The 25,942-nt window shown below is 44.2% G+C and overlaps 1 protein-coding gene across 1 annotated transcript in view; it reads right to left on the bottom strand.

Annotated features, from left to right (window-relative positions):
* Positions 1 to 19,241: 19,241 nt before the first annotated feature.
* Positions 19,242 to 25,942, bottom strand: part of GOLPH3 (golgi phosphoprotein 3) — a 38,154-nt gene continuing 31,453 nt past the window's right edge. The window contains exon 4 of the mRNA XM_067315503.1: positions 19,242 to 23,241. Within this exon, the coding sequence (XP_067171604.1) occupies positions 22,817 to 23,241 (425 nt within the window). The 3' untranslated portion in view covers positions 19,242 to 22,816. The remainder of the gene's footprint in view (positions 23,242 to 25,942) is intronic.

Here is a 25,942-nt window from a genome sequence, read left to right as displayed (position 1 = left end):
GATATTTCATGCTGTCTGATTTTATTAGATTGCTGCATACAGGGAATGGAGTGGGGCGGGGGGGGGGGGGTTAGGTGAAAGCCACCCCTCTTGCTCCCTCCCTGGGTCCTGCCCCACTGCAGGACACTAGCACATGCAGTCACGACGCGAGCTAATGCACAGCGCAGGGGAGATGCCACAACGCGGCACGGCAGGCGATGGTGCCCATTGCCCTCCGTGCGGGTACCGCCGGGTCGGCAGAGCCCCAAGCAGCCCCCAGAACGGGGCGTGAACCCCACCGACCCTGGGGGGGTGCATCCCACCGGTCCTGGGGGATGGGGTCCCGCCGACCCCGGGGGCGTGCACATCACCGACCCTGGGGGGGTGCACCCCACCGGTCCCAGGCGATGGGGTCCCGCCGGCCCCGGGGGGATGTACACCACTGAGCCGGGGGGGGGCACCCCACCGGTCCCAGGCGATGGGATGCTGCCGGCCCCGGGGGGATGTACACCACTGAGCCGGGGGGGGGCACCCCACCGGTCCCAGGCGATGGGATGCTGCCGGCCCCGGGGGGATGTACACCACTGAGCCGGGGGGGGCACCCCACCGGTCCCAGGCGATGGGGTCCCGCCGGCCCCGGGGGGGTGCCCCATCGACTCCCAGGAATGGGGTCCCGCTGGCCCCGGGGGGGGATGCACCCGCCGGCCCCCGGCGACGTGGTCCCGCCGGCTCCCGGCGGATGCACCCCGCCGTGCCGGGGGGATGGAGCCCCTGACCGACCCCCGGGGACGGGGCCGCCGCCGTGCCTGCCCCGCGGCCGCCGCTCCCCGGCCCGGCCCGGCCCGGCCCAGCGGCCCCCCCGGTCCGGCCGCGACGCGCGGGTCCCCGCCGCCCGCGGGGAGGACGGGGGACGACCGGGCCCCGGGGCAGCTCCCGGGCGCCGCCGGGGAGGACGCGCTCCGCCGCCGCCGCCGCCGCCGCCGCGCTCCGCACTCACCTCGGCGGGGCCGGGGCTCGCCCGGCACCTGCCGCCGCCGCCGCCGCCCGCCGCGCTGCCCGCCCGGCCCGGCCCGGCCCGGGAGGCGGAGGGGGGGTGGGGGGGGCCCGACGGCGGCACGGGGCCACGGCGAGGGGCGGCCCTACGGGGCGGGCGGGGAGCGGCGGAACTTTACGCCGCGGCCGCCCTGCGCAGCGCGCCCGGGCGGGGGGGTCCGCGCGGGGCCCCCCGTGCGCCCCGCCGCGGTGGCGACTCGGGGAGGCCGGGTGGCGCTGGAGGGGTCGCGTGTCACTCGCAGCCCGCGCTAAAGCCCCGGCCCCCGCGGAGCCGGCGTTGTTCTGTGCAGGCTTTTAATATTTTCGGGCACTTCGGGATTTTCTTAAGCCCTTTAAGTATTTCCCTTGCACCTCTTTTGTCTTCTGGGCTCGCTCAGCAGGAAGTGCTCTTTGCAAAAGATTTAAATGAACAGTGAATTACCCATAAAGGAACAAAAACAGGTTAAAAAATCTTTTCTTTTTTTTTTTAATCAAGTTCCCTTTTTACTAGAAACTTCAGATTATTGAAATGAAAATACATTTTTAAATGTTTGGTTGCTTTTTCAGGTTCGCTTTTCCTGGCCACTGCTAAAGGAAATGGTCAGCGGCTCTGTTTTCTTTCAAGCCAGATTCTCTTCCTTACTCATGCCCCAGTGCAAGGCTCGGGGAGCCTACTGGGTTTCCAGTACTGCAGGTCTAAAATTAAATCTAAAAAACGAGCTGAGAACTACCACAGTGTCTCTAAAGTATTTGCTTTATTAAAGACAGTGCCAGGCAGTCGCATTTCAGTTTTGCCCAAACGCTCTGCCTATCGCATCTTTGAAGAGGATTGTTCCTGACTGTAATGTCGCCGCTGATAACTAAATAAAGGCTAGCGGTTAAAACGGAGGGCTTTCTAGAGGCACTTGTTGCAAAGTCAAGAAGCTCAGCGTGAGGTTCTAGGCAGAGCCTTCGGCCTCTTCAGCATCTGAAGGAAGTGGTTAGTCGGACTGTTCTGTGAATGCAGAGTACTTGCACACAAACAAGACAGTATCGCAGAGCACACGAGACCGACCACCCTCCGTAAAGGACACGGAGCTTCCCAGAGGTGTCGGCCAGGCCATATCACACCGGGGAAAAATACTCTTCCAAGCTGCTGAGCTCTGAGGCCAGGGATGGGGTTCCAAAAAATCGGTGTGCGATTCCTGCCAGTGACCTCATTACAGCGGGGAAATCGCAGGCCCACAAGGCAGGTAACAACTGCGGGGACACCGCTCGGCCTGGCAGCCTGCAGAGAGCGGCTCCCTGCAAGCAGCCTTGCACCACCACGGACAGCCGCGTGCCGCCCCATACCAGGCAGCAGTTGTCCGAGCAGCGGCCAGGCAGGAGGACCATCTCCCTGTGTGTTTTCCTTCCCACATCATCATGCTGCAGCGCAATCCAGGGAGGTGGCTCACTGCAGAGCCGGGGTTAATGCAGCACGGGATTCGATGAAATTTCACTGATAACAGATTTTGGAGTATACAAAGTTCTGTCACCGTTCGTGATCTCAAGTCACTTACGCTGTCCCATGCCACCTGTCAGTGCCACTTGACTGACCTTCATGGGCACTGCTCCTCCAAAAGCATTGCGGTGTTGGACAGATTCCGTCTCCTTAGGTGTTTTTTCCACCCTGTTTCTAGGGACTTGACTTTGAACAATACTCTGTTCATTATTTATCCATGTGAGAAGAGCAGTGTTTACAAATGATTCCTCCATGCTCCCAGAGAGCTCTCTGAAAATGGTGCTGGCTCACGAAAGCAAGACGGATGGTGGGGTGAAGCAGGAGAAACTCTGAGAATTGGTCCCTTTGACTCCCAAGTTCAAAAATGTGATTATCTTCTGGTAGGACATGAAAAATCTCCAGAGCTCCCACAGCAGAAACAAGTGGTGAACCTTGGGATAGCTGCCCAGAATGCTGAGCCCTTACTTCAAAACACAGCTCTCCCCTGTGATCAATTCTGGCAGGAAATAACAGCCAATAGTCATGCAAATGTGATGATTAACTTCAACAGCAGCAGCATACGGATCAGAATTACAAAGCAATGTAGGCACCAACTTCAGATTATCCGTTATCTTCATTTTTAAAGGTCCACAATTCCAGTCTACTTATACGGCACATCTCTAAAACAAGGGGGCAGATTATGCCTGAACCCCTTCTTATTCAAATCAGAGTAAGTCTATTCATTCGAGGGATGTTACACCGATATAGAAACAGAATGAAAAGGGACTTTGCTTTCTCTTCCTTATCCTCTTACAATAACAATATCATTTAAATCTCTCCAAAGTCAGTCATATGCATTGCCCCCATTTTATACCACAGTTGTAAGATGATGCTCCGAGGTGCTGCAGATTTGGTGCTCCTGCTGGAAAGCGTTTGGCTTCTGGCAGGATTATGCCATGGAAGCAGAGTTGATGCTCATAAACAATGTCTTTTACTAAGAAGCTTCATCGGCAGCTGCTGGCATTCAATTTCATAATGTAAATCAGTCATTGCTTGTATCTTCTGATACCAGGCCAAAAGGCAGGAAAGATACTGTACATTATATGCGCTGGGTTTATTCTCCAGGTCTCTGTTGAAAGGTCATCTTTATCTACAAGTGGAATCAGTAATTCTTGAGGCTGCCAGAAATATTTTACATTCTTCCCTTACGCATCTGAGGAACACTGTTTCCTTCTGCTCTTCCTGAAGGTTATGCACCTATTATGCAGGGTGAACATCAAAATCCCAATTAAATGTGGTTTCATGAGTGTGGATCTGCCAACATTGATTTATAGGTGCTGTGATACTTGTATTTTGCAACCTGGTCCGTTGTCAACAGGATCAGTAGCATTTTGTGTTTTTCTTGGTGAACAGCTGGGTAGAGATTAAGTATATTTCTTAGTGTTTTCCACATTTCACCTCCTAGAGAGTGCCCAAAATTTCATTTTATTTTATATATTCAGCTTTAGGGATTCGAATGCTGCTCAGATCGTATAACCTCATGTGAATATATCAGCAGGACCAAATCTGAGTAGTTTAACTCTTTTAGGAAAGCTGGAGTACTTTCAAAGTTGCCACAAAGAAGATTTTAGTCATGCTAACAACAACATTTTATCCCGCTGCCAGCTTCAGAAATTGGTAGTTTTGTCACATTTTCCAAGAGCAAGCAGGATGCTCGGCCCCCGACCCGTGCCACCGAACCGTCACCCTGACGGCGTCCGTCTTCCCTTGCACCCTGGAGACATCTGAACAACGTCCGGCGAGCGAGGCAGATCCGCTGAGCTGTCAGGCGCCCTCAGCTCGCCCTGAAACCCCCAGATGCCGAGGTTCATATTATTCCAAAGTTTCTCTGTACATGACTTGATGACACTTTGGTATAGTTTAGTGAAAAGTCTGGCCCTGCGTACGAAGGCAGTAGGGAGAGAAGAAAGCACAAATTAAGGTACAGCATCTTCCTATCCAGGGGGGTGAGCAATTCTGCCGTCACTGTTGGCACAAAGCGGGGCAATACTCACTGAGCATCTGGGATAGAATAAGCTAAATTGTGACTTTCCCCCAGCAGCTTCCCAAATCCAGGCCATGGCTTAAAAAAACCCCACAGCACGGCTCCTGCTAAGTTGGGAGCTCCACCAGCAAGGCATGTATTTTCATCTGTGTTTATGAAACAAAACCGGGACCCTTCATCTTTAAATTGCTCCTATCTCTCCTCATCTCTGCCCTTTATACAGACACATGTACGTATATAGCTGGGATAAAATAGACTGCAAGGACAAGCCACCACTGACTGTGCTATTATAATTTCTGTTCAGAAGGAGACTAAAATGAACTATCCTGTTGATTTCCTTGTCTGCATGGAAAAATTAACCAGCATGATTACAGTAATAACCTAGAGTTATCTTAGTCCTCAGGTGGACACTTTGTTCCAATTTTACTTGGAAATAATTACTCCAAAAGCAGAGCAATTTTTCCAGAACAACGGTATCTTACTCTGAAAGAGCGTATATCTGTACGGCCTCCACCGCAGCAGCAGCGACAGCCATTGCCTTGCACAGACAAAGCCCGAGAGGGACAACACATTACACACGTCTCCTCCCCAACACGGGGCAGTAAATATGAGACTAAAAGGGCTGAATGAGAGAATTCTTGAAAGTCGGACGGAGCCGTACGCAGAATATGAAAAATCGTGACAGGTTCAGAGCTGCAACCACAACTTTGGTTCCGCGCAGCCTTATATCACCTTTAATAATGACACTCCATTTTGTGCCCGCTTTAATTTGGATCATCCATTGCAAATGGGCACAACAACAAGAAGCAGTGGTGCTGATCCAATCCTTTTTCTACTGCCTTTCGAAGTCCTACTGCATCTTCACAGCAAGGGAAAAATAAGCTAATAGCTACGGATCTATCAGCAGAGATTTGTCTCCATTTATGCCTTTCCCCCTGCATTTTCATAGACTAACTGCAGGCCGTACTATGATGCAAAGTTCCCCAGACACCGTGGAGTTCTCACAGAGCACCAAAGCAGATAACCATTAGGAACTTCTTAGTTTAAATTGGTATGAAACATAAAAGCATAACTTATCATCTGCCCCAAACATACAGGGGGGGAGTCCAAAAATGCTGCTATCAACAAGATCTAAACCTTAAAGTGAGAAAATATACACTCGGATATTTTTACTGGAAATTCTTTGTGGATACTACCCATTAAATTATTAATTCGCTGCAAAATTCTAAGTTACGTACTGTACAGAAGTATTACCCTTAACAGACCAAAATAAGTCAATAGTTACAGTCAAAGTGTCTCAGATGCAAACATTCAACTATATATCTTCATAGAAACATTCATTTTCCAAGCTCCTGAGAATAAAAGCCTCTCCAAGACTGTTTTGCAACATATGCAAGATATGGTTCTCTAACGTATCTCTTCAATATACCTTCCAAGGTCATAACGTGTTTGAATTTCAGTGGTCTAAGATATCATAGGTCAAATTTATCTATTGGAGAAACTTGACTGCAGGTATAGTATTTGCAGAGACCAAATAGTTTGCAAGAAGTAGATATGATAAATCTAAGGTTAAAGCAGTTGGGTTCTAATGATCTTCTTAGAGCTTCTCATCAAAATACGTTTTTTCCTGATTTCTTTAGCAAGTCAGTCATTCTTCTCTGTATATTATGCAGTGGTTATCACACCTGCTCTGATGCTGTGTTTATTTTTCTTTGCTGGAATAATTTTTGGAATCCTTGGACTTCTCTTTTTAGGTCATCAATCTGCATCATTCCCCCCTTTGCTACAGCAGTGCTCCTTTGTGGTTTATGATTGATTAGATTTCATTGTTAAGTACGTGGGCACGCGCACAGAGTCATTTACTATTCTAAAGCACCTTTTAAAGTTGAACATGATTTTTGCACAAAAATGCATATCTGCACATACCTTTTGGAGAAAACAGCATATTTTATTCACAATAATTGTTGAATTCTCTGTGTGCTGTCTCAACAGGATAGTAAGAAAGGCACTGAAGAAACCTTTTCCTGCAGAGAACTGGCACCAAGGACTTATAAAATCTGTGCAATAGATATCAAGTACTGCTTAAAGGATGCTCGTTTCCAAAGCAATCTATCTTCAGAGAAACGTTCACATCTTTCATACACAAATAACAGAGGTAGGCAGATCCATGCCTTATCAGTATTATATTAATCACAGGCTGTGCAAAGATAAGTTTTTTAAGAGATGAGCCAGGTTTTTGAGAAATACTGCCATATAGATAGCTACCTGCCAACACTGTCCGGTTTCGGGGTACCAGCAGGATTCCTGCTTTCCCCAACACAGGGCCACGTTAGCAGTCTGTTAGAACCAAGGGGATCAACCTGGTTTCATAATTACTGAATTAGATCAGAGACACCCTCATCTTTTTCAACACTTACTGCAGCCAGGGAAAGTACAACCTCCCAGTACGATGTCCTCTCCTCTCTGGAACAGAAACCACTTGCTGCAGACAGAGAAGTCCATAAACAGCCTACTCATTTTTCAGTAAAATACTCATCACATTTGTTAATCATTATCATCTTTTGCAGTCAGATAGCACTGTTCATCTGAGGAGTTCAGTTTACAAATTTAGCTTGAATCTGGTCTGGCCTCTGCCTTGAAGTATGCTTTGATTTGAAAATTATGTTCAAACTTTGCCTAGAATTGTTTGTGCGTGTGCATGTGTATCTGTGGGAAACAAGAGGAGGAGGTATTTTATTCCTTTTACTCATAACGACTAATAATTTCTCTGCATATTCAAGCAGCTTTGAAAGAGGGGTACTGTTTCCAAAGTCAGGTCTATTCACCAAGTTCCTGAATTCTTCATAACTCAATATATTGGTATTCTACTATGTCAAATAAGGACAGTAATACTTGTTTATCTAGCCAATACCTATATGGCAGTTGCTTTTCAGGTGTTAAGGAATCTCAGATGTACAGTGCCAAAGAAAGGCAATATAATATTGCTAACTGAGGGCGAGGGATAATGAAGTGCAATTGTTAGAATATCTTTGTGGATCATGAGGTCTCTTTCTAATATTGCATACACAGATTTGATATTCAGGAGAGACTTTTTGTTCAATCTGTCAGCTTTTGCCGTGGTGATGTGTGCAGCACCTTTCTTTTTCCCTAGAGTTGCCCAAGTTTCTCTCCAAATTCTATTTGTTGCTCTTGAAAATTCTTCATCAGAAGAATTTTCCAAGAAAAATGTATCCCTGATTGTACTGCAGTTGGTATTTCTTTGTCGTCACATATCCATTGCACCATCCACAGGAGCCTGTTCTGAATGTTTTTTTCATTTAGGCTTTCACTCTGTAATATTTCCTTTTCTATTACTTGTAATTACTCATTAAAAAAAAAAAAAAGAGAGCTCCAAGGCTAAGAAAATACAAGCTGGCTAGTGGAAAAATACTGCACATCTGAATTTTTGTGGTCCTGCAGAGCACGTAGTCCTCAAAGTCTTGTGAAGCAACAAAAAGTTCTCCCGTAGGTACCTCAGTAGCCATTTTAAAGCACCCAACATCTGGTTTCATATTTTGAGTAAAACATGGTGTTATTCAGCTTGAAGTACCTGAGGTCTAGGATCCTGAATAAGCTAATAAAAAAGTTTTCTACACAGTTCTATTTTTGTATCAAATCCAAAGCACCGCAAGCCAGAGCTGTTACTTCAAATGAACATTTTTCCGTGTCATTGAGACACAGGTGCATTGTAACAAAGTGGAGGAAATCCAAAGGACCAGTGAATCAAATAAATCGCTAGAAGTCCTGATAGAAAGGCAGAGACAAAGAGAAAGACCTAGAAAATTAAATTGTTATGCCGTCCTTAAAGAATTGCGATTTATAGCAGTAAAAAAAAAAAATCTTTACAAATAACATCATTGAAAACTTCTCAGAGCTGAAATGTCAGATACTAATGCAGTTCAGCTAAATACACCCCCCTTATAAATCCCATTTCTGTGACATTAAAGAGTCAGAACACAGAAAATTACTGTCCAGGGAGCCGAGCAATGGGAGTGGAGGAGATGGAGATATGCCTGAAGAGACAAAGGTGCAGCTACGGGCCAGAATTAGCAGCCCATTACCTTCCCCAGTCTGGTGAATTCGCACATGGAAGTGAGTCAGCACAGGAGCTGTTTATACTCCTATTTCTTTCCTAGGCTGCGAAATGATCAAGCCTTTGCCGTATTGTGACTCTGTTGGTTTTAATGGAAGGTCTAGCCTGGTTCTGAGATAATTCGCTTGGAGCAAAGACGTCTGAACACCACAAACACCATGAATATTAAAGGGGGCTAAGTGAAGCTCATGTAACACAAGAGACTGTTGCGCAGGGAGACAAAGGCTGTTTTTTGTTTTAATAAATACCACATTGCCAGTTTGTAATCTGAACAGATAACCTCAGGCTGCAGGGGTGGCCAGGCACAAACCCAGCGCTCCCCTCCGGCAGGGTCCCACCGGGAGCAGGGATGCAGCCGGGAGCCAGTGGCTGCTCTCCCTTGCTCCTTGGGGAAGCCTCAGCACCGTGGATTTGCCCACAGGAGCAGCGAAAGCAACGCGTGACCGTGCTGGCAAGGCACGCTCCCAGTCTGGACCGACATTCGCCCCACATACCCGCTTCATGAGCTGGGGGCATGGTGGGGGCACAGGAGCAAGCTGCCAGTCACTCAGTTTCTCAGCCAGAGGCCAGCAGTGAAACGTGAAGCCAGGAGAGAAAAGGGGCCTGGCAAATTTTTATTTTGAGGGTCCAGATTTGCACTGGAGCATCTACAGGCTGGTGAAAGCAATGGCTCTTGGGCCCTTGCGTGACAGCCTGGACTCTGCAAAGTCATCATCTTGCAAACCAGACAGGTGCCGGCCTGCGTGGAGGAGGCCCCTGGAGCATGGCCTGTGGTGCTACAGCTGGGAACAGATGCAAGGCTTGATAACAATATTGATTACAGTATTTTTGAGGTTGTAATTATGGAGTTGATGGAAAGCCATTGAGCAAATGCCATTTCTGATGGTACTGGATTATGCACTAATAGATCCACTTCTGACACCTCCCATCAGTCTCTTTGGTTCTTCTCCCCTTGATGCTCCTGCAATCTGCAAAGTGTCATAGTGCTCCTTCAAATCCTCCTTGCCCTGGCAGCTGTCTGCATGCCGATGGGGCTGAGCACTCGTCTCTCTGGCCAGCTTTCTCTCATTCTTTCCTTGTCCAGTCACCTCTGTGCGTACCCATCCGAATATCGGTTGAGAGAGCACGTGTGGCCCCAAGACCATGATTCACCAGCTTAGATCAGCCCAGATATCTTGATGAGGTGACTAATGGCATTAATTTAAATATTACAAGTGTGACTTTTAGTTTGCATGCAAATTAGGACCGACTGGGACAGTAAGAGGGTTTTTCTGCTCTTTTTCTGCGCAGCAGCTAGCCCTGGGGGAATCCTAGTCCAAGACAAGTAGTCTACTATGGACCACCTGCGCGACTGAAACAACACCCTGATTGTGATTCGAGTCTATCTCTTGTTCAGCCAAGCTGAAGCGGCCAATGTTTCACAGCAAAACAATCCCATTGTGCGCAATACTAAGGCTATTGTTGTGGGCAAATCCATCCATCACGGCACAGATATCGCTACCCCCGGCAGCTGAAGCGGAGGAGCCCCAGTTCTGCTATGCCTTTCTCCACAGCTTAGCTCCCTGTAACGCAAAAAGCAAGAAGATACCAGGGCACTTCTGAAATGGAGAACTTCAAGAGGAATCGCTGCTAGACAGTCTCACTCTTCCTGTTCTCCCTCTCTCCCAGCAGCAGTCCTGCCCCCGCCTCTTTGAGATCCTCTGGCTCTGCGCAGGATAAATAGTGACTGTGAAATCCTTACAAAGGAGGGAGAACTAATGGGATATTGCTATTTCTGGAGCTGCCCATTACAGAAGCTATTCTGTGGTACGCAGTATGCCTGTGCACTTTAAAAAATAAATAGGAACAAGAATATTAGCAGAGGAAGCATATGTGGCCCCCAAGACCATGACTCATCGGGTTAAATCGACCAGCTGAGGTCAGTGGTTCTACTTATCAGCTTTTATTTAGAAATATGGCCATGGGGGCAGCAATTCTATTACTTAAATTTTACATGCTATGTATAATATGGCAGTGATTAATGCTCTGTAACTAAGGGAGCTAGCTAGATAGCTTCCGAATTCTAAAAACAGCGTATCTATTTCAAGGTCAGGAGGTTTGGTTTTCCTCCTAAAGTGGGCTTTCGGCCGATAAAAATGGGCTTTCTATAGATTTCAGGGCACATATTTATAGGCATTAAAAATACTTTGTGCTCTCATCAGCATCTGCAAACAGAGCCCAACAGCAGCTTGATGAGAAAAGCCCAACTAATCGCACTTTCACAGTCACATGTCCTTTGTGCATTGTGGGACCATGGAAGCATTGACAGGGCTGCCCAAAATCTGGTGCCAAACATGAGGCCACTTTGACAAGTAAGGAAAAAGGATGTAATAACGCATTCGTTTCAATTAGAAGCAAGGCATCCCAGATTTTGATACAAAAAGTCTTCCTCTCTAGCCAGTCTGTACACTAGTCATTCATACCTTCAGTGTACAGGGGCTTGAGTTAGATAGTGCCGGTGGGGGATCAGCGACAACAGATTTGCTCCTGGACTGTTGCATCAGGGCACGTCTGAGCTCAGGCTCAGACAGATGGTGGGAAACCATCTATTTGAGGAAGATCCACTTACGTTGCCAGGACAATGCATGCAAAGCATTATAATAGACACCAATAATTTTAGGTCCCTGCTGTTTTATATGCAAGTCGTTACCATTTATCAACATTCTCACTTACTGTGAAATTATTCTGTTCCGTTTCTATTGTCAATTAGAAATTGCAGGCAGTGCTGATGGGAGGAGAGTGTCCCTCTCCACCCGAGCAGCACCCAGAAGCCTGTAGACATGCCTAGGTACGATGCATTTGCATAGGAAGAGAGACCCTTCTCTCCTAAAAGAGCTTTCACCAGGAAACCAATGGGACATCAACAGGAAAAGCCCAGAGCAGAACAGCTGAGTTATCGCTGTTTTTTTCTCCATTTCCCAGCACAGAAGCAGAGGTAAGGGAAAACTGAGCAACTCACCAACCACCCCACAGGGAGCCTGGCAGCGTAACCCAGCTCCAAGCCCAGTTCCCATCCCACTGATGCCATCCCTCATCCCACTGCCGTGCAGGTAAACAGGGGCTCGGCACATCTGGCCAGAGAAAGCCAGACTCCGCTTGAGCACGGGAGCTGACTACAGAGGCTGACACGGCCAGCAGAGCCCAGACCGACCCATACGGCGTGATCCCATCTCAGCCCGCTCAGCGAGGTGGGTGTATTAGCTATGCCATCCCCTCCAGGTGCTCAGGGTGGGGCTCATCGCCTCCTCCCCCAGGCAGCCCCTCCGTGCCCGATTCCCGCAGCCAGACCCGCCAAGAGGTGATTTCCAGTCCCTCCTTGCTCCTCAGCCTTGCACGCCAGCAGCGACCTGCCTGCGGCCACCCAGCAGCCAGGCCCAGTCGCTGGAATACGCAAGACTTGCTGGAAGAGCCCTGTAGGCCCAGCGTAATTACAGACGAACTGCTGTGCTGTAATTACCAGGAACGCAGATAACACCTCCTTGCAGGCTCGCAAGCTATTTGGATTACAGCTCCACTCCGCTCCACGGTGGGCTCCGCAGCTGCATCTATCTTTCAGCAGTGTCAGCTGGTCACTGCGCAGGATTTTGTTCGGTTTTACCTACCCTCTAGGTCTTCTCAAGTCTTTGTGGTTTTGGGTTTTTTTAAGCAGGTTTCTGTATGAGATATTTTTGGCTAGGTTTTCTCCTCTAAAGCCATCACTAGACACCGCTTCCAAGGTTCACACTCATGAATTCCATTATTTTCAATTGAAATTGCATGTATCCCAGGTCCCTGGAGCATCAAGGGGAGGCGATTTACCTGCTAATGTCAGTGTAATAATTTTGTGCTTAGGTTTGGAGGCATCCTCTGCAGCTGTTCCCCCACTAAGTGCTTGGCCTCTTGAATATTTCATGGCTAAGACATCTATGACTAAGGCATCCAGAAAGATTTTTTTTTTAAATACAGGTTAGCTTCTCTTTTATTTGATTTGTGTGGGTGTTATTTTACTCAACAATTCAGTGTCTTGTGACCCACTTACAGGCTGAAACAGGCTCTGGTGAACTTTCATGTCTTTATATTCAGGTTGCTCTTAATATTAAAAAAAACATAAAAAAAAGTTCAAGGCAACTGTATCCCCGAGTTCTAAATCCAGGATTGCTATTCAGTCTAAATAGGACTGAAAATATGTTATAGTAATGTAATTCACAATTCTCATGAGCTATATGGGGCCAAGTGGGGTCTAAATGGGGCCTGGGTTGCTGGGCTTACCGAGAAGGGCGGGAAACACCAGCGCTGTCCTGAGCTTTCTTTTAGCTCTTGTCCTGCATCCAGCCAGGTTGGGGAATCTTCTGGGGCTGACTCCTCATTTGCACCCAGAGCGAAGCTGCTGCAGAGGTTTGGGGGTCCCCCACCCACCCCAAAGCCCCTCCAGGGCCGAAGCCCCTTTGGAAGAAGTCTCAAAAAAAGAACCATTTCTATTCCAGCACAAAGGTGTCCTTGTGGGGAGCTCGAATGGTGGCTGGCACTTTATTTTACTGGGATATTTGTGCCAGTATAGTGTGTCTGCTCTTCTGCACTGACATGCTATTAAGGATTTTAAGCTGTTTGGTTTGTTTTTGAAGAGGTTGTGAGGGGACTCGATTAAAACATAAATGCACCTTCTCAGGGAAAACATCACAACATAACGGCTGCAAGTTTCGGTCAAAATACCAAACACGAGATGTGTGAGACAATTACACAGCATCAACACCAAATTAACCCTATGCAGATAAAACTACCGAAGTATGAAACTAAAGAAGTGAAAGGTCCCCAATCTCTTCCTAGCCTCACATCAGTGTCTTATAAATGGAAGTATCAAGGCACACAGTGGTGCAGCACGAACTTTTATTCCCTGTGGGGACCTCTCTTACTGCACTATTTGTTCCTCTCTAATTTACACCATGGTTTTCAGCACCAGTTCTTAGCATCTTTCATATATCTCTCTCACATAAGGATGTCTTCCTGGAAAACCTGATTTAGCCAAAACCTGGGATGCACACAGTAGGAAATAGATATAGCCTTGGGTCAGGAGACTGGACCAGATTTACTAGCAACCTCTCTTTACCTTCAAAGTCACCTTCATTAACAACCCTTTTACCAGCTTTTTACAGATCTAAGGAGAAACTCAGTTATCTGAGAGCAAGGCAAGGGAAGAAAATGTAGAAATACACAGAAATATCCCAACAATTTTCCACAACCTGGAATATTTGACTTACATGTTATATTGTTCATTTTATCTTTTTTCTTTCTTCCTTTTTATAAGGGGAAAAAAAAAAAGAAAAGACAACTCTCCTATATAGCAGGTCATGAATGAAAGCTAACAAGAAAGCAAAGTCACTTAGGGAAAATACAAGCAAGAGGCCAAGATTTGTCTCTTCAGGCTTATACATAAGGAGCGCCAAAAGAGGGTGCTTCTCACATAAAACTTAAGTAAGAAGATCAGCTCAAGAATTAGAAAACTCAGCAAGTATGTGTCTAACCTATACTGTGATGAAAGCTAGCGGGATATAGGAGAACTCATATCTGCATAAGCAGAGGCAGTAAAAGCACAATGACCTGACTTCCAAAAGCAGCGAGCGCTTGTAGAGCTGTTGGCTTCCCGGGATGCTGCAATTGGTCTGTGCTCACCATTGCATCCCTTCTCAGCTGCTCTAGCCATGCACCCAGAAACCCTACATGGGGGGGGGGGGGAAGCTCTACCAATTTCAGCTGTAAATCATGATTTACATCAACAAGTGACACCTGCTTTGGAGCTTTCCCTTTCTTTTTGCCAACGTTTTAATGGTCTTCAGAAAGGTTGCTTCACAACACCTGTGACTCAAAATGGACAGAGTGTAAGACTGAAAGTGGCTTGTGATTCCCAGAGAAATCCCAAGAAATGCCTACATGCTTTTTAATTACGTACCAATGTATCTAGTTAATTAAATTTAAAAAAAAATTACCACAACTGATGATATAAATCAACTCTTTAGCAAACTGAAATTGCAGCTGGGTTTGCTTTTGGACTACTTTTTTTGTTGATTCTCTATAAATGATCCTGGTTAATGTTTCTTCTTATATCAGAGAATTGAAAGGCAGTGATCCTGCAGGTGCTCCAGCTATTCAGTTAGGGAGTGACATTAACTTTGTTGTCTTCCAGAGGGAGGTCAGATGGAGGTGGCCATTTGTTCATTGACCTTAAATAAGGTTGAACTGAAAAATGAGAGATGCTAAGAACCTGTGCTGAAAACCATGGTGTAAATTAGAGAGGAATAAAAAGACAGACTGGTAAAGAGAGATCCCCACAGGGAATAAAAGTTCATGCTGCACCACTATGTGCCTTGATACTTCCATTTATAAGACACTGATGTGAGGCTAAGAAGAGATTGGGAACCTTTCACTTCTTTTGTTTCGTACTTTGGTAGCTTTACCTGCATAGGGTTAATTTGGTGTTGATGCTATGTAATTGTCCTACATGTCTCATGTTTGGTATTTTGCCTGAAACTTCAGCTTCTCTGAGTAGTCCCCATGTGGTGCTTTCCCTCTGCTGGCTACCCCTCTCCATCCCAAATTATCGGGGGACACGCAGCGGTCGGGGAGCAGGCTTTCCTGGGAAGGCTGAGGCAAAGAAGAGTCCTTCAGCCTTTTGCATGTTTTCTGTCACTTGGTTGTCTCCCGTGTTTGTTGACAGCCCCCTTGTATGCACTATGGGCTGCCTCATTTGGAAACAGCATAGGTGCAGTTTTCTTGCGGTCCCTCCAAGTCTCCAGCGCTGAGTGCAGGAAGCCACATTTAGGCCTACAGGCATGGGCCTCCCAGCTTTTGGAGAGGAGACAAGCCTGGAAGAAAAGGAGCTTCAAGGACAGCCTTGACAGTTGGCTGCACATCTGAAATCTTCCAGAGGCAAATCTGCAAGCTCTGAGTAGCTTAGGGAGACAGATATTGAGGGAGCTGGGACTCATCTGTCTGTGCGACAAAAGGGCTGAGCACCAGACTCAAACCCCACTCATTACTGTAACCCCACAGTGCAAACTTCTGTGTTTCTGAACTCTTTCTGTGCAGCTGATGAACATAACCTGAAAGACATGCTAAGAGCAGGATAGTCACTAACCTGCTCATAACTCTAGTATCCTTTAAGCAATTGTCTTCTGAAGATGCACTTCAGTTATGGCTCAAATAATGGTTGCTTCCCTCCTTCACTGCGCAGAGTAAATGAAAATGTGCCAGACATTTCTGCTGTTCATGGCTCACAAATCCTTAACCCTTGTGTTGACTGTCAGCCATATGTGATGTTGGCAGCATGTCCCTTCCATTCTCTACAGAAGAAGGAAAAAAAAAAGGATATTTTAGTATGATCAAAAGTAGACTTTGCTTCCTCTTAAAGCAAAACGCAAGAAGTGAGTTTAAATACATATCTATAAATGCTGTTTACAAATTCCTCCGCATGTCAGTGCTGCTTGTGCAAAAGAGATTCTGTATGTCTTTGGCCAGATGTCTCAGATTTACGTATATTAAAATGTGTGTAAATCTTGAGCTGGATCTCAGAGGGAAGCTATCAATAGCTAGTGCCTAACATCTGGCAACATACTTGCAGAAAGCAATTTATTAATTCAGTGAATTCAGCTCCATTTCCTGTTTGCAGCACACCCAACAAAACAGACCTCAGTTGTTATTCCAAATGTGTGTACAGTTCCATTTTATTTCAGGCCTGTTTTATTTGTACACATTCCTGGTTATGGAAGGTCACAGGCACTCCCCTGTTTTAAGTACAACCGTCCACCCCCATCACGTGGTGTTTTCCTGGCTGACTGAAACCTTTGTGAAGAGTTGACTGCCCACACAGGCATGAACATGGACCCAGACACATGTGCAGTGCCTTGATTGCAGGGGTGGGAGCAGGGAGACCTTCATATGAACAGCTCTCCGGTTGCTGCTGCCATGCTCAGAGAGTCTTTGCTACCCCACAGGTGTCCCTGGCACACGCAGGGCAGGTTTACTGGGAGAGAAATTTCCAGGGAAGGACGTTCAGCTCCACCACAGCGCTATTTAGGTGCAGAGCCTGCCTGGACAGAGAGCAGCACCCACACCACCTGAAGAGTAGCAAGTCTTCCTACCCTCTGGCCCACTGCCAACTCCACTTTCCCAAGGGGAAAAAAGAGTAATAAAACACATATCCGTACAAGATCTTTCTGAAATGTCAGAAGAGTATTGCATAACATTAACTGCATCAGGAATCTCAGACCTTTCCAGGAGACGAAACCCTCTTGGACCACTTTTTGTTCAGACATCAGTGTGAGTTCTCCACCAAGGGCTCTGCTAATTGACACAGCTGAGGTGGGTTACTGTGAGATTGTCGCTTGGAGAGATGACCTGGTTTTGTTAATTTTCTTCTGCAAGTCCTCTGAATACAAGGCCTGAGATTTTTAATGGCATGTAGGCGTTGCTCTATTTAGTGTTGCAAAACTTTCATGACCTAGCTCAATCTTATCTTCAGAAGCAACTGAGGTCCTCAGGAGCTTGAAGAGTCATAGCAGAATTTTAAAAGCTGGTTGTAACATGATTTGGTTTCATTTGCACAGGCAGAAAACAAAGAAAGGCCTGTTAAGACTCTCTGTCGTTTTATGGACCTGGCTAACGTTCGTAACTCTGCTTTGTGCTGCCGTGTGGAACATGTTCAGCATCTGAAACAAAGCCACAAGGTAACTGCCCCAAGAAAACTTCCCAGAGGGTGGATTCATTCTAGAGAGGTCCTCCAACACATTTCATGGGACAGTTATCAGCCAGCTGGAGAACACAAGTCCTGTTGCATGGCACTTCACAGCAAACCAAAGCCTTCTTGTAACATTTGCCTTCAAGATCAATCCCAGAGAAAAGGGAAAAAAAACCCAGACTTGAAGAAATGTATAAAAGGAAGGGGTAGAGAATGGCAACACACCATAAATCCTGACAAACTAATGCATTAGATGATGGCAAAGCCTATCCAAGTAGACACCAGATGGGAAGGAACTGAGTGATGTATTGGGAGACAAGAAAGCAAAAATGAAAAAGCAGAACGTTTTAGTCTGTTTTGCCAGGAAAACAGGGTTTATGTGATCACATTATAAGTATATCCGTGCCTCTTTCTTTTCCCACTTCTCTTTTAACTAAACTGAAGAAACTTTCCAAGTTTCGGCCAAGTAGACAGATGCCCTTCAGAGCTGCAGCACAAGCTCAACCCTTTTTTAAGAGAACCCAGAAGGAAAATTAATCTTGTATATATGCCCTCGCTATAGAAAAAATTCCAGTAGGAGAGAGCAAGTTCTTAGAGCACTGATGCAGGGACATGAGACTATTGGCAAAATCATTATCCTCATCTGTATGTCCACCCTGCTGCATGGATAACAGCTTAGCTTTTGAAGCATGCAGACAGCAGTTTCAAGGTAAATTAGTATCAGTTCCTGTTCATCTTAACAAACTGTGTGTTATAAGCCATAGCAGAAAGCCAGATGCTGTGAAGTTCTTGATTAGAAAGCAGATTCCTTTAAGTCAATCAACCACAAAGCCAAAATCTGCAGGATATCAGACTTCAGTTTTTGGTATTGACAAAACTATTTGTTGAAGAAGGGTTGGTTCCTCGAAGCATCAGCAGGGAGTCAGAGAACAGAGGGGAAAGCAACCTGAAAAGAGGGTAGCTGAGTAGAGCTTGAGTGACTGTAGAAGTGAAGGAAGGAAAAGGTTAGTAACAAAGAAGCAAGAGTGGAAATATCTAAGACAGTACAGATGTTCACGAGCATGAAAGAGGAAATCACCAAGACGTGAAATAGGGAAAAGAGAAGAAACTGGGAAGACCAGGGCCAAAGTCAAGAGGAAAAAAAGAAACAATGAATTGTTTGGAGGTGCAGAAAGGTAGGGGAAAAAAGCCAAAGGCTATTACTACTCATCATCATTTCCTTCCCTATCCTTTCTGCTTAGGAGCCAGCTTTTCTTCTCACCATTTCTAGAGAAGCTCTTTCTGCTCAGTCAGAAGGCATTTATTTTCCTTGACTTTTCACAGTGCTTAGTGTTGCTGCTTTGTAGGCGCAAGAAAACAAGACCCCAAAGGAGGGAACTCCACACCTTATTCAGAGATGAACTTGGGCAGTAGCTCTGATCTAGTGCTTCTTCCCCATCCAAAGAGCCTCCCCTCCTACACATACCTGAAAGCACACTTTTATACTTGACACACAGTACTTGAAAACATCTGATTTCCTGAGTAATTTAACTGTTGTAAACATTAGCATTTCCACAGAATAAATAAGTTTCTCCTTTTGGAAGAAGTCTGTACTCCTCTGAATCTGGAAACACCCTTCCATATAGAAAGACAGATGGACATAATAGGGGAAACTAGGATGTAACACACTTTGACTAGTTAAACTGCTTGAAGCCAATGTAGGCAGAAATAAGGCTTGATGGAATTCTTTAAGTTCTGTTCCCCAAGCCGGTGTAGGCCAGAACCTTAGGAAAAATACTTGGAAATCACTTAACAGATGAATCCTTTAGATATTACATGCATGTGATACACACTAACCATTTGCAGCTTATAACGTGAAAGGGTGCTTTATTTTGTTTCATTACAGATTCAGTCCAGTTCACAGAGAACACATTAGTTAATACATATCTTCACTTTGTAGGAGAAATGGGCATGAACACATGAGCACTCAGTTACCAGTCCTTTATAGCCAATTTATGCCATTTTCACCTGGAAGCATATGCAGATCTCAAAAGCATCATGCATTGCACACAGTTTTCACTAACATCTCAGGTAGGAGCACTGTAATGTCATCTCTACAAACACAGGAGAGGAGGATATAAATCTCAAGGACTGTATAATTTACCAAAAAAAAAAAAAAGTATACCAGCTTCTGGATTTATCTTTTAAATCCCATTTTTGACATAAGTGGAAATTTTGTTTTAAAAAAATGAGCCCCTGAACAGTATCTATTTTTCCTTGAGACACTGGTTTGAGTTCAGGTTATGGATAGCAACCTTCACTCTAAGCAGCCAGTGAGAGCTGGCTGAAGACTCGGAGCATCCAGAACTGCCTCAAAACCAGGCCTCTGTGAGCTGCGGTGGTAGGTAATGGGAAGAAGGGTACTGTAATCTCAGCAGAACAAAGCAGTGTACTATATTAAACCTTTTGAAATTTCCTCTATTATAGTAACAAACAGTAATGAAGGCGAGGACGTTTGCTAAATCATCCCTTATAGTGTAGCAAATTTACCTTCACTGTTAAGACTTAGGGGCTTTGCTTTTCTTAAAAGCACAACCCAAGACTTGAGATCTCCAAAGCTACCTGTCCCCCTGCCTCCGGTTTGTATCAGGCAGCCAACAGAAGATACTGTCTCCCTTTGCAAACCTGTTGTGGCTTGCACCGAACCTGTCAGAGAGGTTCGGGGATCCACTTAATGCAAACTCTCCCTATTGCAGTCAGAGGTTCTGCCTTTAAGCAAAATTAAGGTGACAGTGAACACTGTAGGCCTCTTGTCTTGTACATGAAATAATTTAAAAACTCTTACTGGAGAGGGTAAAAAGAGGGGAGGTTTTCTTACCGCATTAGTTGCAAAGGGGACAAAACCCCACTGTTCCTCACAACCTAACAGGAAACCAGCAGGAGCATGAAAAAGACTCGCAAAAGGAAGATGAGGGGACAGAAAAGGGATTGTGAAAAGATACTGTCAATTTGAAGCATGTTTCAAGTAGTTTAGATTTTCAAAGCTGTTTTAACATTTATGCTCTCAATTTGCTCCTGAATATCCTACCCTTTTCTAACTTTTCCAATTAATTACTTTTCTCTCCTCTCAAAGAGCTATAGAAAAGGAAAAAAAACACAACACAGGAGAGAGACAGACAATAAAAGCAACCAGTTAACATATACTATCAAGTATAAAAAGTATTCTGTAGACTGTCAAATATAAGAGCAACACAGAGGCTTTCATTTTCCCCCCACGCTTAAAGCAATCACATTTTGAAAAAGTTTAGAAGAAATGTCCAAAGTTCATGCCCAAGCTCCTCAAAGTTTTAAACACAGCATCTTACAACTGAGAAAACACTGTTTAACTTTTTGTTTGTAAACCAGTTTGAAATACTTTGCAATATACCTTTAATTTCATTTTTCTAAAGAAACAGCATTTAAGAACTGAAAGAATGATGTGGCATTAAATGTTAAGGACCATATTTTAAAACCGTTTATTAAAAAAAAGGTTATAGAGGTATGATGAATTTAAGTTGTATTTTAAAGTCAACTACTTAGGCATCTAAATGTTTTAAAATGAAGTGCAAAATTGGAAGTCCAGTCACAGACGAGGCTGTAGAGCTGTGCTGAAGATGAAAGAGGTCTACCCATGGCAGGCACAGCCGCATACGCTTAAGCTAACTCGGTCTCTCTCAGTCATGAATCCTGCAGATCTGAGTGACACCACCGATTAGGTCAGTTTGATCTACTTAATATAAACTCTCCCTTTCTAATAAGAAGGATATTAACTAAAGCTTTCAGTTAAGCAATAAAACCTTTCTAATTAGCAACACAAAATAAAAATGACATGCTTGCTCTGTTTCAGGCACTTTCAAGATCATAGTTTATTTACTGTAGGTAAAAAGCTAGTATACAGATTAGGGGATCCCTTAAATTTCAATTCTACAGTTATACACCATCTAGTATTCTTGCTTTGAATAGTAACCAAAAAAGTTTCTAAACACCTGTAAGCCCCGCTATAAATCTGCGCTGTTATGAGGAAAAAAATAGATAAATCAATGGTTAATTTGTTCAATGCGTAATATTTACACTGTGAAACAAATGGGAGATAATAACAAGCAGTGGTAAAGAGGCAATAAATTTTAAAAAGCCAAAGTTTTTTTATATATATATATTTTTTACAATAGTGTGCTAATCAGCATAATTGTATATAAAAAATTAAAATATAGTAGAGCGTCCCATTACAGAAATCTTAATCATCTGAACTGCAGTCATTACTTGCTAACCATTTACATGCAACACCGGCTAGGACTGACTTTTTATTTTTAAAGTGTAAAACAGATTATGACATTTAAGAGACAAACATTGTGTACAAACAAAATTAAAAACTGCACTCAAGAGTTGTACTGGTCACAAGCCTCTTCCATACAGGAGAAAAGAAAATTACAAACAGTGATAGAAAGTGGTCTCTTTCCATACACTAATTATCAAAGGCAATGCATAGACTGAGAATACCTGCATGGTAAACTCTGCAGACACTGGAACCAAACAGCTCTCACGTACATGCTCTTTATAAGAGGCCTTTCCTTTCACCAAATGGCGATGACTGACAGCAAGTAAGGGGGCACCAGGTGTACAACTAAGCAAATCTTGCAAAATACTAAGATGGGGGAGATTGTTAATATACATTTTGAACTCTATATACAATATAATGGAATGTATCCCATCCCAAAATTGTTTTATGAAACAATTGGACCTTTCTACACTAGCCTTATGACTCAGTTATAGTTCTAATGAAAGCATAAGTACACAGGAGATTTACATGTAAAGTGAAATTCACAGGGCATTTAACAAGAACTGTTGACAAAGCTGCTTAATGGCATTTCTGCTTTTAAAGTAATTTTGTTAAGTATAATTGAAATGATGTCTGTCTATAAAGTGTCCCGACAGATACTTCAATATGGAGCTTTGGTGATTTTAAAAAGGCCCTTTTCTGATCTGTTATGAATTGTACTGCAGAACTATTGATGCATGCACACACCTGTGTCAGCTAAGACTAGTGATCCCACTGCATGCACATTTCCTCCTTGAGGTGCTTCCCAAGTTAAACCACTGCAATAACAAAAAGATGAAAAATAGATTAAACCAAGTATTTCAGATAGCTTAAATTTAATAGAAATGAAGTGCCAATATGGCAGTAAAACCTTTTTCTGTTGCTTTTAAACAGGAAGGTCTCTTGTACCAGCAGAATCCTGCATACAGATACATAGAGAAGGAGGGAATACACCACTTATAATTCCCATGAAATAAGAGCTGATTCATCATGTGAGAAGGTACAAATTACAGAAAACATGAATAGTCAATAGAAGAGAAACAACTGGTTTACATGAAAGAAGAGAGAACACTTCAGTCTGATTGCAGTTATTTTGTGAAAGCTGCTACAACAGCCCACAGAACCTCATTCGTGTTGGCTTTCATACATTCAACCTCAGGGTCTAAATCCAGGAGCTGTCGCACTCTCTTTGTGGCTAAATCATACTGCTCATCCAAAAGGGGGGCAAAAGCGTTCTCCAGAACATCTGAAGCATGGGCTAAATAAACGAGTGCCAGCAAGCGCTTGTCCATGCGGTGAGGGTCATTCACCCATTTGTCAAGAACTGCTTCTTGAACCTTCTTGATGAGGCGTTGTTTGATATTGTTGTTGGTGAGGGGGTGCGTAGTCATGTCAAAAAGAAGGAAGTTCTGTTTCTCTGTTGTCAGTACACCTTTTTCCACTAGATTTTTAGCTAATCGTTCACGGACATTCCGTAATTGGTAGTGCAACTTTAATGGGTTCCACGTTTCACCTAAAAAAGCAAACAAAAAAAGCCAACAGTCAGGCAAAGTTTAATCTGTACTATTAACTCCCCCCCCCCCCCCCCGCCCCGGTGCAGAATGAGCTGTCAAATTCATATAGCTGAAAACAAGATGCTGTGCTCGTGTCAGCATTTCTCTGATCTCCGACCTTCCCAGATATATATGCACAAACAGTGAGACCATCAGAGTCTCTCTGAGGAGCTTCAGTGTACATGTAAATTTTGGATGAAATGCTAGCAAAGCCATGTCCTGATTAAGAATATGACAAATATGCACTCTTGTACTGAAGGAAAAAAAACACAGTCATGAAGAAAGAGGTTTTTTTAATAAAAATCAAAGAATTTCCTCCAAGCTTGTCCCTTTGCCTCTTTCCAGCCTTTATTGCTTCAGGGACTGGAAAGAGTGTCATTGCCATTTTTTCAGCTACAAAGACAAGCTAATGCACACCTGCCCTACATGGCCTTCTCTTTTTTCTACTTCTTCAGGTTTACATTCTTCTCTCCCTTCCTGCCCCCTCTCCCCCAAGATGAAATAATGATGTGTTATGGGGGGTGGGGGCTTTAATGTTTCTACAGAAATTATTTCTGTTTTTTGTTAAGGCAGCAGAACTGGGCATGTGTGTGTGTAGAGGAGGGAATTTAAAAAGCACCAAGTAATATAGCAACAGCTACTGATAAAGCAAAAGTTGTTAAGCACTTTGACAAGTCTACCTTCATTTAAAAGTTTGCATAGCAAGCTAAAATTTTAGGTCCAGCCTGAGTACTTAACATAAATATTAAAACTACATCTGATATAAAAGAACTTACATTTTAAGACGCAAGAGAAGAGATAACATTAAATATTTCTGATGCAGATAGCTTTTTCCATAAGTTCTCTGAGAATTTCTATAGCATTTTGTTTAGAACTTGGAAAGTTTTTGAAAATTCATTGGTATACGCACAATAATAATAAAAAAGAACTCACAATGAGTTTAAGATTTCTCCCATTGTGATGGAAGTTGATATCCAACATATATAAGTAAAAGTCAAGTTAAGTAAGTAAATGAGGTGTCACCAACTGCATAGTGAAAGGCAAAGATTCTGTGAACCCACCCAGGCCCATTTTGCCTACTGAACTATACAAGTTCCTGTATGACCCACACCGTGTTGAATGTGATTCCCCACACTGACCACGAACGAAACTTTTTAGAATGAATCTAAGAAGTGAAATGTAATAAAAGTAGACTTCATAGGGCAGAGATTATTTCCTAGATGTTTGTTTTAATTTGTTAGGATGTTTCTATACGCTAATAAAAATTTGTAGTGTGGTGACACCTTGTGACCAATCCCCCCAATTACACAGGAACACACTTGTAGAAATACAAACAGATGTTTGTTACATTTACAGAAAGACCTGACATTCTGACCTGAATTTCAGTATTTCCAGCTTGTAAAAAAAAAAAAAAAAAAATCAGCCTGGCAAATGTAGCCTTAAAAGTCTATGCAAATATTTCCTTGCATACACTGTAATTTTAAGCAGTATCTTTGCATTGCTGACAGTTACAGATGGAGTAGCTATCTTCCAGGATCAGGCTCCTAACTAAGATTCTAAATAATTTTTCAGTGCAGTCCATCAAAAAAAACCCAAGACAAAACACCAAAATGTTTTTCTTCAAAGGGCAGCTTTCTAAGCCATGGGAAATGCAAAGATCCCTAACCCCATCCAAGAACTATACACCCATGTATAAGAAAAGAGGACTGATCCAAGTCTCAGCTACAGCACTAGCAGTAAATATCTTCCCAGAGGCAAAGCTTAGCAGGATCAGGCCTCAAGGAAGACCTACAGTTCTGCTCATTCATTAGCTGACCTTTTTTTGAATCAGCACTAACTCGATGTGCTCCACACTGAGAGAAAGGTGAAATGTCAGCACAAATTATGTGTCTGAGGTAGGAAAAAGGGATTGTTTTTTGCAAACTGTAAACCTGTAGTGGATCTGCGCAAGAGCACTCTGGGCTATAGGGCCGTGCAGCCGTGCCCTCTGCCGACAAGGGCCGCTTTCTTCCCCCCCTTTCCCTTCTCTCCGCGCTCTGCCCCTCTGCCCGACACACCGTCGGGGAGGAAGAGGCGAGTGATGGCCAGGGCATGAAGTATGAACTGAAGCAGCAGGAAGGCTGGTTCCAGGGGCACAGAGAGAATGGGAGGAACACAATCAAAACAGGATGGCAGTGAAAGCAGGAGGAATTTTGTTGGTATTTGAAACTCTTGGGTTGTTACATACATAACAAATAAATTTAGACAGACAACTTCAAGGCTTATTACCTCTCACCTACCAAAGTCATGTTGTTGACAAAATAGTGGAGGGGTTTTCCTGCACTGTCTGCACAACAGCTCTGATCTACTCCAGGAAAGCTGTATTTTGTGCATTTTGTAAAACACAGACAAACCTTAGTAATGAATTTTGGCTACAGAAAAACAATAAAAGCACTACACATTAAAAGATGGTCGTTGTTCTTTTCAGTTTAACTTACGCATCCTGAGAATACAACTGTTGCGGAAGTATATGGAAAATGTTAACTACAATGATAAAGATGAAGTCTAATTGACTTTTCATCTTTTTGGCAACAATTTATTAGCATTTATTAGCAACAACTGCATGCAAAGTACTCACCTTGAAGCCTTTGGTTTGAACATTGATTTGAAACTATTTGTTAC

Source organism: Apteryx mantelli, chromosome Z, assembly GCF_036417845.1.
Source record: "Apteryx mantelli isolate bAptMan1 chromosome Z, bAptMan1.hap1, whole genome shotgun sequence".
Lineage (NCBI taxonomy): Eukaryota > Metazoa > Chordata > Aves > Apterygiformes > Apterygidae > Apteryx > Apteryx mantelli.
This window is presented reverse-complemented; position numbering and strand designations above follow the sequence as displayed.